The following is a 15,759-nucleotide window of genomic DNA, read 5'->3' as shown; positions in this document are numbered from 1 at the left end:
AAACAGCCTAATAGGAGTAGGATGCAGAAAAAGGGACCACTTTATAGAGCTGGAAAGACACGCTGCTATACAGCTGAGGGTGGTCGGGATAGGAGTCCAACTACTGCAGTTGGGAAAAAGACAAAGGCTGCTGAGAAAGACATAATATCACTGCAAGTAGGCACTAGGTGCAACCAGTGCGTAGTCATCCCCCCCCCCCGCCACCCAGAGTACTGACTCTTGTTTACTTATCTTATCGTGGAACATTGCAGGGGTTTATAAGAACTTAAAAGACCCTGAGTGGGCAAATTACATTGACACCTGTGATATTTGTCTACTACAAGAAACTTGGGCCTTAGAAGTTCCCCATCGGGTAGGTTACAAAACTTTTGGCACAAAGGCAGTTCAGTCTGACCGAGGAAGACCATCAGGGGGTCTATTAATCTGGCTAAAAATCACCCTAGCCATGCAGGTCGAAATTGTGGATACAGGTTCCCAGGATATCTTAGCTCTAAGGGTAACCCCATCGTGTGGCAATGAATGGTACATTGTGAATATTTATAATAGACCAAGCAGCCACTCGAAAGTATCATCAACAATCGAGGCCCTGGAACTTCTGCTTAAAAACATAATTGTAGACACCCCGGTCATTCTAGGAGGAGACCTAAACTGCAATTTTGAACCTGTTCTGGGCATTTCTGAAGTGTTTGAGGATGAGGACTCAGCCTATAGCATCCCCCAGCTTGAGACCACTAAATTTGTTAAATATTCGACATTGGCCAGCCAACTTTTAAGACTCTCTGCAGATCACGGCCTCAGAGCAGGCAATGGTCGACTTCCATCTGACCTCCAAAAACAACCAACCTTTTCCAAAGCTAATAGCAACTTAGACTTTGTACTTGTTTCTCTTAGTTTATGGCATTTTATGATAGATTTGAAAGTAGTAAGTAGGGGGGAAAGTGATCACTACCCTTTGGAACTTTACATCAATAAGAGCATGGTTAGTGATATCACTTTATCTACAAATGAATCTACCGAAGTCACCACATGTGAGGACGTCTACATAAGCAATAATAGACGTGCGGTGAGATGGCCGCGTGTTTTGGCAGATGGCAAAGCCTTATCACTGGTTTATTCTCTCTTTGAACAAACTTTTGAACATGTAGTTGACTATGCCTTCCTACCGGAACACTTTGAACATTTTATTGATCTACACAAAATCTTCTTTTCGGAAATAAAAATGCTCTTATCAAAAATGCCTAAAAAGAAGCAGCAAAACCAAAGGGTGGCAAACCATGGAAAGTTATGGTATGGCCACGCGTGTAGAACTGCCAAATCAAACCTACTGTTTGCTATTAAAAACAAGTCCAAAGAAGAAGTAAAAGTTGCAAGGGTGGAGTATAAACGTGCGTTGGAAACATCTAAAAAACTTTGGGAGGAATCGATCTGGGCCGACATGTTATCTGCCGCAAAAACTAATGACAATATTGGCTTCTGGAGACTAGTGGCCAATGGTGGTCATGCTGGGAGAGTTGTGAAAGATGTATTCTTGGATGAAATGACCTGGGTATCTCATTTTACAAACCTTTATAAACAATATGACAGTGATAGCCAATGGAGCCTAAGGTCCCCGCGGCCGGTTGAGCCGCTTAATTTTACACTGGACGAGACAGTAAGGGCGATTAACGATCTTAAAAACTCTAAAGCCCCTGGTCCGGACAGAATACCGGGGGATCTCTATAAACATGAGGTTGAAGTCTGGGCCCCCTATCTGAACCGTTTGTTTAATGCCCTATCTCTAAATTGCAACTTTCCTGACAGCTGGCGGGCAGCAGAGGTCGTGCTAATATTTAAAAAGGGGGATAGAATGATACCCTCTAACTACAGGCCAATCAGTTTGATGGACACTCTTCAAAAACTGTATGCTAAACATCTTCTGTATAGAATCAACGATTGGCTTGAAGCTACGAACATAATTTCCAAATTCCAGGCTGGCTTTCGTAGCAAGACAAGCACAACAGATCAAATTTTTCGCTTTTGTTGTTTGATTTGGAAATATGTCCAGCTGAAAAGAGGTCATTTGTATGTAGCCTTTGTTGACCTGAGGGCTGCTTTTGATTTAGTCCCACGCAGATTACTTTGGAAAACACTGCAAGACCTTGGGTTGCCGGGATGCCTCCTAGCACAAATAGTAGAGTTACATGCAGATAATTTTGCAAATGTCAGGTGGGGTCCTAATGGTGAGCTGACCCGCAATATTCCCATTGAACGTGGGGTTCGCCAGGGGTGTGTTCTGGCCCCTACTTTATTTTCCTTGTTTATTAACGATGTCCCCGACTATTTAAATGCTTGTGTTAATGATTCACCGCAGCTCAATGGTGTAAGGGTGCCCGCGCTGCTTTTTGCAGACGATACTATACTTATATCCCAAACAAAAAAGGGTCTTCAGGCACTCCTCAACTCATTCAGCTGCTATTGTCAGACAAAGGGCTTGGAAATAAATGCAAATAAAACGAAATGCATGTCACTAAATCCCAGTATGCCAGATAGAGGGTTTTTGACCCTGAACAGCCAAAAACTAGATACTGTGGATAACTTTTCTTATTTGGGTGTTGTACTCGATTCCAAACAAAGTTGGAAACCCCAAATTGAGAAAAGTAAAATAACCTATGCCCAAAATGTCAAACCAATCCTAAACAAAATGAATTCTAGTACAAGCAAGAGTGTTACCCCGGTTTTAGAACTTTTTAAATTTAAAATACAATCTGCTGCACTATATGGAGCAGAAATATGGGGCCCATGGGCAAAGAATAGTTTCCATGTTATGGATAACAAATTTATGCGTGCTTCTGTTAGGGTTCCTAGTAGTACACCACTCTTACCACTCCAACTTGATTTAAACTTTAGGAGAACAGATCATCTAACTATATTGAGGCCATTACTATTTTGGGTTAGGCTTTGGACTATACCCGAACTAATAGACTATAGATATGGCCTGCAAGAACTGATGAGGCTTGATTCTTTTAACTCCCTGCACTGGCTAGTGCACATTAAAAAATGGCTTATAATTTTGGACCTACATTCTATGTGGGAGACCCCAGACAAAATGCTTACGTCTTCTAAAATGGTAGTTAAGCGAGCATTCTGGAACCATATAAGTGGGAAGCTAGTGGATGGAGTTAATGTTGGTTCCGCAGTCCAGGCTTTTTTATCATTTAAAGATGAATTTTATTTTGAACAATTCCTGGACGAGATAGAGCCACCTATTGCTAAAACTCTTTTTCTAAAGTTTAGATATGGGACACTTATGCTTAATTACAATACTGAAAGATGGGCACAAAAAAGATTGGGGGCTTTGTCTGATAAAATAAATAGCTGCCCTATGTGCTCAACTGTTTGTTCCGAGGATGAGGCTCACATGTTCTTTGTTTGTAGCGCTTACGCGAAACCGAGAAAGAAATGGCTGAAACCCATGTGCAACCTCCTGGGGACTAGGTCCTGCTTAATAGCTTTTAGGATCATGAAAAGTAACACAACCCAGTTTATTGTATTCAGCATAAGCAAATTTTTACATTCTGTTTTTATAATCCGGAAAAAACAAGGACATTGTCTCTGAGTTGGAAAAGTGTACATGTTTAACCAATCCCTGCATTTGTGATATTTTTTAAAAAAATTCAATTTTCTTTTAAAACCTCGAAATGAAATATAATGCATTACTTTCCTTTAAAAACATGAATGAATTGTGAAAACTATTCTATGTCCGTATAACATTTGTTCTCTTTTTTATATTGCTATATTAATGATGATTTTATGTATGTACATGACTTTTATGGCCAAAAACGGCCGAAATAAAGTTACAAATAAATAAATAAATAAATATATATGTCATGTACTGTTAATAAATCGTTGACATCTTTTTGCCATCATTGCATATACCCCCGAACCCTTGTATTGATGGAATTGATTTCCATGGCTCGAGTCATTCTGAATTAAAGCCCTTAAAGACTCAGACACCCCGGACTCTACCTCTCATTTTTATTGAGCTATTCTTTTACTTGTAATTATGCGGAAAATAAGTATACGGTAAATTATATTTACCACAGGACCAGGAGGCGTTGTCGGCGACCAGGATGGAGGTGCGAGCTGTCCCACGATGGTTGATGCTGTCGACGTCGCTGGACCCAGGATTGGGGCAACAAGTCTTGGCAAATTCAAGCCCACGCAGTGGACCTAAAATGGCGTCTGGAGTGGACCAGGAGGGTCCGGGGTGCTGCTCTTTTGGAAGGGAGCAACGCCTCCTGGTCCGAGGGACAGCAGAGTCCAGCGTCGCCCACTCACCTGGTCGAGGTGACTTCATCCAGTGCCATCCTGGTGCCCACCTAATCACTGGCTAGTGATTAAGAACTGAGTCCCCTCTGCCTTCAGGTCGTCTCCATCATCGATCCAGGCTTGGATCCCTCCGAATATCTTCACTGGTCGCCTGCCAGCAACTTCTTCTTTCAGGCTCCATAGACTTCAACGAGGATTCCCGACGTCTTTTGAACCCTATGCAGCCGCAGCCCCTGGGCTAGGTAGCCTGAGCATTTCGGTGCTCCAACGTAGGTTCACTATCTAAGTGTCCAGATCCTTTGTCGTTTTCAGTCTATCCAGTCGGATTCGTCCGATAACAGTAACTTTGTGAATACTAGCATCCATAGACTTTGTCCCGCGTGAGAGTGCACACTCTGCACCCTATCTCCCTAGGCCTCCTGCTCCTAACCTTAAGGTTCAGTAGTGTAATCCTAGCGATCCTGAAGCCTCTGGATCTTGTTACTTACCTGCTAGTATTTCGCATTCCACTTTTAGTGTATATGGTTTTTCATGCCCCTCGGGCATTTGTGTAAATTGTGCGACAAAGTATTTTCGTAAGAGTTTTGTTGTGTGCTTGGCTCCCTGACTCATAAAGAGATCAGGGTAGACTTGTTATAAATAAATATCCTTTTATTTTCATAACTTGTGTGGTGCCCTTTCACTTGGTGTTCAAGGGGTATATGTGATGGTATAACAGCTGGCTTAACACGCCCTCTAGAGTTTAGCCTAAAGACTGCTCTTGTCCATGCTACTAGGATAGCTGGTCTATAGGGTTGACTTACAACAAATCATCAATAAGGGTTGTTTATAATGATACAATGTGATCACTAGAATAGTGAGCACTATATATCAGGCCAACTTCTCACAATACTGATGCCCTTGTTCCTTTTCTGGAGTTTAAGATAGATAAGGGGCAGTTTCCTACTTAGATTTATGTATTTTCTTCGACTTACCCGAAGACTCCTACCTCAACAATGACCAGCAGCAGAGGAGCTACGCTACGATCCAAGATGCTCCGCCGACCTCCACCGGCAGCTCGTATATCATGCGCTTTATCCTTCAAGCACGCCGGACCCCCACATGTATGAAGTGCTCCTGACTCCTGCAGTGCAAACCCGAACCCTCCAACTTACCGGGTGACAAAGTTACGTCGAATTTACTTCTCGGCCTATTCCAGAGCTTCCACCGGGACCTCGATTTCTGACCCATCCGGGCTGGATGTGATCAACATCGGCTGTGGAACCAGGGTTGCTTCCGGTCTCCCGACCTCGGCCCAACCTTCTACTTCCAGTTGGCAACTGAGTAATCGGCTTCATTCGAAGACACGGCAAAGTGACGCATGTGATACCGGTGACCACGGTCGGGGGTCCTATGCCCGGTGACCCCCTGGGGAGCCCGGGTTGTCGGGCAGGCCCCTGCGAGTGGCGAAATACCGACCCTGCCTGTTGTGTGAGCGCTCGTTGTTGCCATAAGCCCCGTGTGTGCCTGGTTCCCGGACGGTGTTTCAGGGATCCGAATCCTGCCTCGTCTCATGCCAGAGGAGATGGGGGATACTGATGGTACACCAACACTGAGGTCCGTAATGGCTGCCATTGGGGCGCTCCGCTCTCACTTTGCCGTCCTGTGCCAACGGATGTCTGTAAAGCTGGATAACGCGCACATGGAACCGGAAGCGGATAATCCGACAAGATGTCAGCATGCCTTGGACCCCGTGGATTATTCTCCGCACCATTTAGAGACCCCCGGACGGAAGCCTGTTTTAACCTATTTTGATGACTCTGGCCTTATGGAGGGTGCACCTGTGATAGTCGTTGGCTTTCCCTGCTCCATTCCTGTTCGACGGAAACATTGTTGCTTAAGGTTTTTACCGCCAAGGACAGTTCTTCAGTGACTTTCGGAGGGGTTTGCCTTCCTTCTTTATCCTCAATTGTCGAATTTTCAGATGCCGCCATTTTGTCTCCTCTCCTCGATCCGTCGCCATTGTTTTGAACTGTCTTGGACGCTTCGCCTTCTTCGCGATTGTTGTGGCTTGGACGACATGGGCTTTCGTGATGAACCGAACTGGTCAAGGTTGACTTTGACATTCGGGGTTAGCTTTTCTATCTGTTTTCTGCCGGATATGCACCGTGTATGCTACTGGGAGACGGGAGGTTTTTATTGGAGTTCTCCCCATGTACGTGTTGCTTTAAGAGTCGACAAGGAATTTGGGGAGGCTGCTGCTGGTGGGGTGTAATGAGGACCGGGAGTGTGTCTATTTCTCTCCTCCTCCGCTTTCTTTAGGGCAGTTCTGGGGCGACAGGCACTCTGTTAGTGGGGTTGGCCGTAGCCATTACAGGGGTGCAGGGTGGTGGGTGTTGGGGGGGGGTTATTATTTTAGTTTGTTTTGTTCTATGGTCTCTTTCTCTTTCTTTCTTTTCTCTTAGGTGGGGCTTTCCTTCCTCTTCAGTAGGTTGGCTGTCTCTCTCTATCTCACTTCTTTCTCTATCTGGCGTCTATACTTGCCTATGCCTTACTTCTCTGGAGGGTGGGTTTTTCGGGATGATGCTCTAGCTGAATCGCTCGCTATTATACTGATTTTGGCTCCTTGTTTGCCTTAGCGGGCGTAGTATGTTTAAGGCTGTAATGTTCATCACCTGGTTTTGCTTACATTGCGGGGTGCGTGTCCCCCCCCCATCTCTTCTTAATTCTATTCTATGGTCTGACGCCATCGATAGTGCAGCCACTACTGCTTCTTCATAACCAAAAAAATGAAACCTTTGATATCCTTTGCTTACTTTGCTTAATGGCACATGCAATCATAAGCTATGCTTGTCTCGTTGATATTACGCGGTCGTATACATTTGCATGCCACCTGAATTTATATCCTGAGTTTGCGGCCGGCCCCTGTGGTTGTAGACCTGCGCTTGTAAGGCTTTGATAATTCAATAGAGGTTTTCCCAAAAAAAAAAAAAAAATGACCAGCAGCAGACTTCAAAAGCCAGACCGGGGTATTCCTTTTCGACTTGATCAGTAGCAGAGTCTTCTTGTGTTTGATAACACAGATTTTAGCTGTGTTCCGTATGGCTTTTGGGCTCATCTGCGCATAGTCCCTCAAGACCTTGGAATCGTAATCCAGCCCAGGAACCACAAACAGACTTTGTAAGAGTCAATGAGACCCTGCACAGTTTAAACCCTGTGGCTTTAGGGGGGTGACCATTGAGAAGATCCAGATCCTCGTCAGGAGGCATGGAAATAACAGAAACGGACGTCAGCACACATGGGTGGTGCTTATAATGTGGCTCTGATGGTCAGTTACAGAGCAGAACGACTCCGGTGAGGAGCTGCACAAAACAACCTAGAGGGATGCAGGGGACCTGCTGTAAAGGATCTGGATCCACAATGACGCATGGCTATAATTCACAATGCAAGGAATCGGCCATGAAAAAAGTGTCCATCGAAAAATAGTTTGCAAAAAACTCACTGTTGAAATGTCACTGATTGACAGAACAAGTAGAGAAGCAGTGAATGACTTTGGTGCACAGATATTTGCAATTTAGGACTCCAGTGACATCACTACACAAACATTTCCTGAGGCGTGGAGCCAATGAGACCTCCTGCCACAGGAAAGCAATGGGTCCAGTCTAGCACCTGGAAATAGTCAACAGATAGGGAACTTGCAGGTAAACGTTGTAAAAGTGTTAAAGTATCACTAAGAAAGAGGGAACATTTTTGTGCTTACACAATCAATGAATATCAACAGTCAAAGGTTTTTTTCCCTCAATGTAGTCAAAACAATCCAAACGGGACATTATCTAGCTCTAAACAAGCTGAGCACATATTTACCTAAAAAGCATCTCACAAAGAGGATATATCTCAGGGACCGCTTGAAGTTACAGTATTAGTGACTGTCAATCTAACCAGTGACATCTTAAGGATTTTAGTTCTCCAGGGTAAGAAATATATTTGGGGATGTTCAGAGCTAGTGTGAATTATATTACAGATTTTCTCTTTATTCAAGCTCCATGATGTCAAACAAAATGTAATTGTATGTTAATGGTAGAGAAATAGACATACGATAAACAAGTATAGTTCCCAAGGGGCACGTAGCAAGGTGAGGGACATTGCCCACACCTTAATACTTCACTGATTAGAACAGAGAAAAACATTTTTAGCTCAAGAAAATGCTTCTAGGTATGCTTAAGTAATGATGTTTGCTAAAACAGTACTATTTTAAAAGAAGAGTCAGGCCTGAGAAGGACGGGAAGATAGGGGAGCAAAGGCTATAGATCTAGTAATAGGAAATTTTTAAAAATTACTTACCGGTTTCCAGTGCGTTCTTCATCAGACTCTTTCCCCTCTTCATCATCACTAAACTTTAGCTTCTCAGAGTAATCGACTTCTTCATGAGCACCTGTCCAAAGATTTAGCAGATGACCCCAAGTGAATCAAGAGACTTGGTGCACATTTAACGAATAAAGGAAGACATGATCAACACAGTTCGAAAAACAGGGAGGAAGAGAATTACCTGAGATTATCATTTCTCCTAAATTTGAGAAGAAATTAGTTACCTACCCGTAACTTCAGATCTCCAACATTGGTATGGAGAAGTTACATAACTGTAGGTATAGTTCTGTATAGTAGGTATCTTCATTAAAGTCAAACCTTGAATAATTGACCCCGGAAAACCTTATTTAATATATGTAGAATATACACAAAAGAGATCTGTATAGTGTTAGTCACTGGAAGACATTTTTCATTCATTTTTCATTTATTTGTAGTGCAGACAGTAAGAGTTGTATTTCCTTGAGCATGCGGATAGAGACTGCAGGATGCATGAACTGCAAAGATTACACCACTTTTTATAGGACAAGCGGACTGTGCCAGAAAACATAAAACGCAAAGGAAACAAGCATTTGCACTACAATAGGTCTCACATTTACGTGAGTTTAAGCTATCGGCATTGTATATGATAATGCCTTTTATTCATGTTTTTAACCTCTTAAGTGCTGCGTCGGGGCGTTGGCCGACGGCAGCACTACCTCCCCAGTGCTGCGCACGACCATTGGACGTCCATTCAGCACTAGTTACAATGGACAGCGCAGCACTGGGGAGGGATATTTGCGCTGCATCTAAGGTGTTAAGAGAAACAAAAATAAAAGGCATTGTTATTTAAGTCAATAGCTCAAACTCGCGTACATGCGAGACCTATTACATTGCAAATGCTTGTGCTTCTCTGTCTCTGCCATCCTCCTGTTGCGTCAGTATCTTGCTGCTTTTCCCCGTGTTGCTTCTGTGTTCCATTGCCTTCCCACCCTGTTGCTTTACCCCTTGCTCTCCCTGTTGCTTCTATTCCCCCGATTGATTTCAATACGCTTTTGCACATTTTACTTGGATCAGTAACTAAAGACAGAAAGTCTCCATGTATGCATGGTACCGACACAATGAGGCTAGCAGCCACGCAAAGTATTTTTACATTTTACTTTAGCCATGCTGTAAGCATTGCAGAAGCTGTGTAGTGTGGCCACAAACCATTGGCGAGACGTATTGTCTTTGCCAATGCTCGTCTTGTATAGCCCTACTCATCCCAATGCAGGGCGTCAAAGCGCTTTACATCAACACGTGCATTTTACATGTACAATAAATTATATAAGTTTGTAAATGAATGTACAGGATGTGTTACATAAAATTGGGGGGTTGCAAGGTGTCGAAGTCACATCTTCCATAGCGCACTGTGCGGTTATCCTCGCAATGCGCGCAAACATACACATGATCGACCTGCTAAACATATATGTGAGGGCTTTAGATCGGATGTCACTTCTTGTGATGCCACTTCCTGTAAAGTCGTGACTTGTGATGCCACTCTCTACGATGTTAATTCCTGTGATGCCATGTGTGATGTCGAGCACCGTGATGTCGCACGAGTGATGTTACTTGCATACTGCCTAAATAGGTTTGTTTCTCCCACTTTTTAGGACTTGTGCCCTGACTAAGCCAGATCGAAAACAAAGAATAACGGAGCGTCAATACGTAGTTCTCATTTAACCATTTTGCTTGTTCATTTAAAAAAATTAAAACCTGGTCACTAGTGGAAGAGAATATTTACTCACTCGATAGATTGCATTTATAACATTACTAAACAATACTCCATGACGCCAGGACACCTTCGGGTATTCGCGCTTAATAAATACAAATAACGTAACATAACATGACGCGGAGCATGAGTAGTTGCGTGTATACTTGTGAAAGCGGCCCAGAATGTAAAGAGCTGTTTGGAAAAATATAGATATATCTATTTAAAAACACCCACGCGGATCAGCTAAAAGCACCTTCAAGGAAATTAACAAAACGCTAAGTAGCAGCGCCAAGGGCAAGTGCTGGTTTGTAGCAAGCATCACTTCACATTGTAATGGAGCGTGCTTTAACTACAAGTAAGAAAATGGAAAAAGATAAAGGGACATAGCGGGACTTGCATCTACGAATAGGATGTGGTTTGTCAGCATTAGGATCAGCATCAGACACAACTGACCTTTCCAACTCTGCACCACAATACCGTGGAGACGTTTCTCTCCCAAAAAAAAAAAAAGATACAGGACAAATTCAAGTGACTCCAGTAAAGAACAGCCTTTCCCGTAGCCTGCTTGAGGCACTCTCCTCATGAGGCCTGGCCTCTATAGAACTTTTACTCAGGGGCCTGGGTCTCCTTGGGTTGCGCCTATAGGGTGAACACCGACAGCATGCGAATCCCCCAGCCCCGCCTATTAAGTACAGAGAGGAGTAATGTTTACATGAAGCACACACACCTCATCTTCGCTCACACTTCTAATAGGTACTGTATTCACACTGGCATCAACTCAGTGGATGCGACACAACCAAGCAACGTGCATTGACCAAACTCTTCCTTCTATCCTCATACCTCTCCAAGAAGGCCTACAGACTCGCCGTTGGTCGCTCCAGACAGTTCAAGTGCCGGACCATCACACGAGCCGGGTCGGACTGGCCTGTAGGGCAATCTGGCAGGGCCAGAAGAGCTGCTCTGACAGCTCTATGTGGGGTGGGGTTTTGGGCCATTTTATGATCGGGTCTTGTGGGACACTTGTGTAAAGGTTCAAAAGGTGAACCCATTAAGAATGTAAGAACAAGGTTCAAGTCCCATTGAGGTACAATAAAGGGAGTAGGAGGAAATTTATTTATAAGACCCTTTAAAAATCTTAAAACAACAGGAGATTTAAATTAAGACAGCTGATCCGGCAAACAGAGAAATGTCGATAATACAGAAAGATAACCTTTCACTGTAGCCACAGCAAACCCTTGCTGAGCCAAAGAAAGCGATAACTGAAGTATGTCTGACAAACAAGCCCTCAAAGGTTCGATGGATTTCTCTCCACACCAAGAAAACAAATTTAGACCACCTATAAGAGTAGATAGACTTGGTGGAGTCACACCTGGCCGATAAAATTACATCCACCACATCATGTGGAAGAGAAAAGGAATTCAGGTTGCCCCGTTCAATCACCAGGCATGAAGGTGTAAGGTCTGGAGGAGGGTGTAGAACCTGCCCCTCCATTTGAGAGAGGAGATCTGCCCTGAGACGGCGGGCACAAGGAGAGGTGGAGAAGATCTGTGTACCACACCCTTCTTGGCCAATCCGGAGCAACCAATATCACTTGGGCCCGGTCATGGCGAATCTTCCTCAGAACCCGTGAGTCCCAGCTCAACTGAAACGCATCCCACAACGCTACCTGCACTGGATACTGGAGGCTGCAGATTAACGGGCAGTGAGCATTCTCGTGAGTCGCAAACAGGTCCACCTGAGGAGTCCCCCACGTCCGAAAGACGTGACTAACTACCTCTGGATGAAGCCTCCACTCGTGGTCGACTGAGAACTGTCTTAGACTGTCTGCTCGTACGTTCAGAACTCCGGCCAGATGATTTGCCATCAGACAAATCTGATGGTCCTGAACCCAGGACCAGAGACGCAGAGACACTGCGACCCTACTCCTCCCTGCTTGTTGACATACCACATCGCGGTCGTGTTTTCCGTTAGGACCTGAACCGACTGACCGTGAAGGGAAGGGAGGAAGGCCTTGAGCGCCAGACGTATCGCCCCAACTCTAGAAGGTTGATGTGAAGCAACCTTTCCTCTGGAGACCAAACACCCTTGATCTCCAGATCCCCCAGATGAGCACCCCACCCTAGGGAGGATGCATCAGTTATCACTGTGGCAACCGATGGAGGAAGATTGAAGGGCATTCCTTGAGACGTCTCTCTATTTCTCTGCACTCTGGTGAAATTAAGCATGCACGATTGACTGAGTAAAATAGCGGTCTATTGTTTTCACAGGACTCTAGAGATATACTCTGTATTCTGAGGTAGCAAAGTTGTCATGTTTATGCGGTTGTCAGTAACTAATCCCTTCTTGTCTAATCAGGGAAGTTACCCCCTTCCTGTGCATTCGAGAAAGTTTCTAGTGACCTCTGAGCTAGCTGGCAAACCTAATTAAGTCTAACAGTCAGTAGAGACCTAGATGACCTCAGTCCAATGTCTACACTGGTGTTTATGTTATTCCAATCCGCAGAGCCTATTGGGAATATGGGAACTACACTACATGGCGCCCAACGTTTTGGTAAGGCGATAATCTAACGCAAGATACTAGAGTAACTCAGTTGTGCTTTTCACACAGACCCCTTTTTCCCCATAAAAACTATAATGTCCGTCTATGGCGGTTATACCAGATGTACTAAGACAAATTCAAAATGAATACGGTCCAGAACCTGCCTTAACCCTAGGTATGAAATTACTGAAAGACTTTAAGCAGGTCTCGGCTATATAATTAGCCAACATAAAAGGAAAAGCAGCATCTGAGGCGATCCGCCAAAAATTGAAAGAAACAGACATAGCAAAACAACCTTTTGAACTTGGCAGAATCATAGAAAAATCCTATGAAGAACTAGGTAGAGATAGTTTGGGTGGGAAACCACTAAAACCCCAACTAAGTGAACATCCTGAAAAAACCTTTATTAAAAATAATCTCAACACTCCAAAAAAGAGTTGGGAGGGTAATAAACAATCCACTCCCAGAGAAAAGGAACCTGCTCATCACAGTAAAAATTACAATATCCAAAAAAGAAAGTAGCAAGTATTAAAATAAAACATGCCGAGAATCCTGAGGTCACAACTGAAAAACGGAGAGTGGGCCCAGACAATGCTAGACAGCGCAGCAGAAGTGACCATAGCTCGCAAGATCCTGATTAATCTTCTGGAGACAGTGGACACGAATGAATACATTCAAGTGGAAACTGCAGACACCAGAGTTAGCACACCCCATAAATTATATGAAATAACATTGCGTATAGAGGGGGACAAAACTAGGAAAGTAAGGGGTCTCTTTTGGGACAACCTTTCGAAAGGCTATGACATCCTGTTAGCTGAAAAAGACTGGCCACCAGAGTTTGTCAGGGAGTGCCCTCATGGCGAAGAAATGATTATGCCTCCCTTCTCAAATCATAATCCGATTCATAAAAAAATACACTTTAGCAAGAAAATGGGCAGTGGCCCAAGCCCCTGCTTTATATAAAAATCATGTAGGATGGGATGAGGATTCTCCTCCCCACAAAATCCATTTATAAAGTCAACCTACTGCACAAAGGCAGTACCCAGTTAAACAAGAAGCTAAAAAACAAGTCGGGGAGATCTTAGATCAACTTGAATATCAAGGGGTAATTGAAACATGCACCTCACAAATGAACAATCCTTTGTTTCCTGTCTCCAAGTCAGACGATTCATATCGTCTAGTTTTGGACTATAGACACCTAAACTCCAGTTGCAAGACATTTGCAGTACAAAACTCACACAGTGCAGCACTAATGAATACCATTGTGCGCAAAAAATATAAAACGACATTAGATATCTCTAATGGATTCTTTTGTCAAAACATTGCGCCTAAAAGCAGGTATCTAACCGCTTTCTCATCAATGGGGTCACAAAAACAATTTTGTCGACTCCCACAGGGATTCAATAATAGCCCAGGATTATTTTCAGCCAGGGTAACAGATTTACTACAAATATATGATGATGAGGTACTACAAATGTATGATGATGAGGCATTATCCTATGTCGATGACATCTATCTTACAGACGATGACCTGGAGACTCACTTGAAAAGAGTGAACACCATAATACTTGGGTTCGCAGCTGAAGGGTATAAATTCAACTTTAAAAAGACACAAATTGCTCACCTAACTGTCCTATTTTTAGGATATGAATTATCAAGTGAAGGCAACAGCCTAGCAGACAACTTCTTAGAGAAATGTGCAGTACTCCAAGCACCAAAAACGCTGAAGAATTTACAATCAATACTAGGTTTCCTGAATTTCGGAAGAACATACATTCTAAATTATGCTGAGAGGGTTACACCTCTCTACGAATGGATAAAACCTGATTTCAAACCAATTAATTGGACTCAGAAACACACAGAAATTTTAAGATCATTACAGACATGTCAACTAAAACAAAATTACAAACACGCGCAAACGAACGCAACCTTGAAATCAGAGTCATCCCAGGAAGATGCGGATTCACATACCTGACCTCTAATGAGGGAGAAACGGTACCAATAGCATATAAATCACACTTGTACACACAAGCTGAAATGAAATTCAGTTCTACTGAAAAAATTCTGACTGCGGTTCAAACTGCTGTAGCAAAAGAAAGAGCCCTAGCACAAGGTAAACGAATAATAATTGTAACACCAATACCTGCCTTACAAGCAGTAACAAGAGCAAGCATTCCAAATGCTAAAGCACTACATCCGAGATGGATACAGTGGGTTAATTCTCTTGTTGCATCTGACTAATAATACGAATTTGATCCTAATTTAAAAACACAAGAATTTTTCCAATATGAATATGAATGTCCTCTGCCAGCCGAAATCCTGCCTCCGGAACATTACGGCTGTATAATATACAGACGGATCAGCACAACCCGCAGTTGGGGGTAAACAAGCACATAGTGCTGCGTGCGCGATTGTTAAAGGTCGTTGGCACGAAGGAAAATTTAGACCACTGGTCACTAAAACTCAATCTCTAGGAGATTGTACAGCTCAGCGAGCTGAACTACTGGCTTTTAAGATGGCGCTTGAAAATGCTGATCGCGAATTCCCCACACTAATAGTGTGCGATTCATATTACTGCGTTCAGTCTTACAATGAATACTTGCAGAACTGGGTTCAAAACGGCTTCAAAGATGCAAAAGGTGGCACAATCAAGCATAAAACGCTTTGGGAACAAGTAGTACTTTTGCAGAAAGAACTACAAAAGACTCATGTGATACATACACTGAGTCATCAACGTGAAGGGGTTCACGTTGCAGGGAATTCATTGGCTTATGAAGCAGCGAAGGCAGCTGTGCAAACTGCTTCCGTAGCTGCTATCACACGATCAAAAACAAAAATAG

At 43.5% G+C, this 15,759-nt stretch overlaps 1 protein-coding gene across 1 annotated transcript in view; it reads right to left on the bottom strand.

Moving 5' to 3' along the window:
- The window catches only part of LOC147662657 (protein PRRC2A-like), a gene marked incomplete at its 3' end in the record, with an annotated part of 660,467 nt that overhangs the window by 549,011 nt on the left and 95,697 nt on the right, over nt 1-15,759 (bottom strand). Inside the window, exon 2 of the mRNA XM_086951012.1 lies at nt 8,629-8,719. Coding sequence (XP_086807138.1) covers nt 8,629-8,719 — 91 coding nt within the window. The remainder of the gene's footprint in view (nt 1-8,628; nt 8,720-15,759) is intronic.

Source organism: Lissotriton vulgaris, unplaced genomic scaffold (genome assembly GCF_964263255.1).
Source record: "Lissotriton vulgaris unplaced genomic scaffold, aLisVul1.2 SCAFFOLD_1241, whole genome shotgun sequence".
Lineage (NCBI taxonomy): Eukaryota > Metazoa > Chordata > Amphibia > Caudata > Salamandridae > Lissotriton > Lissotriton vulgaris.
This window is presented reverse-complemented; position numbering and strand designations above follow the sequence as displayed.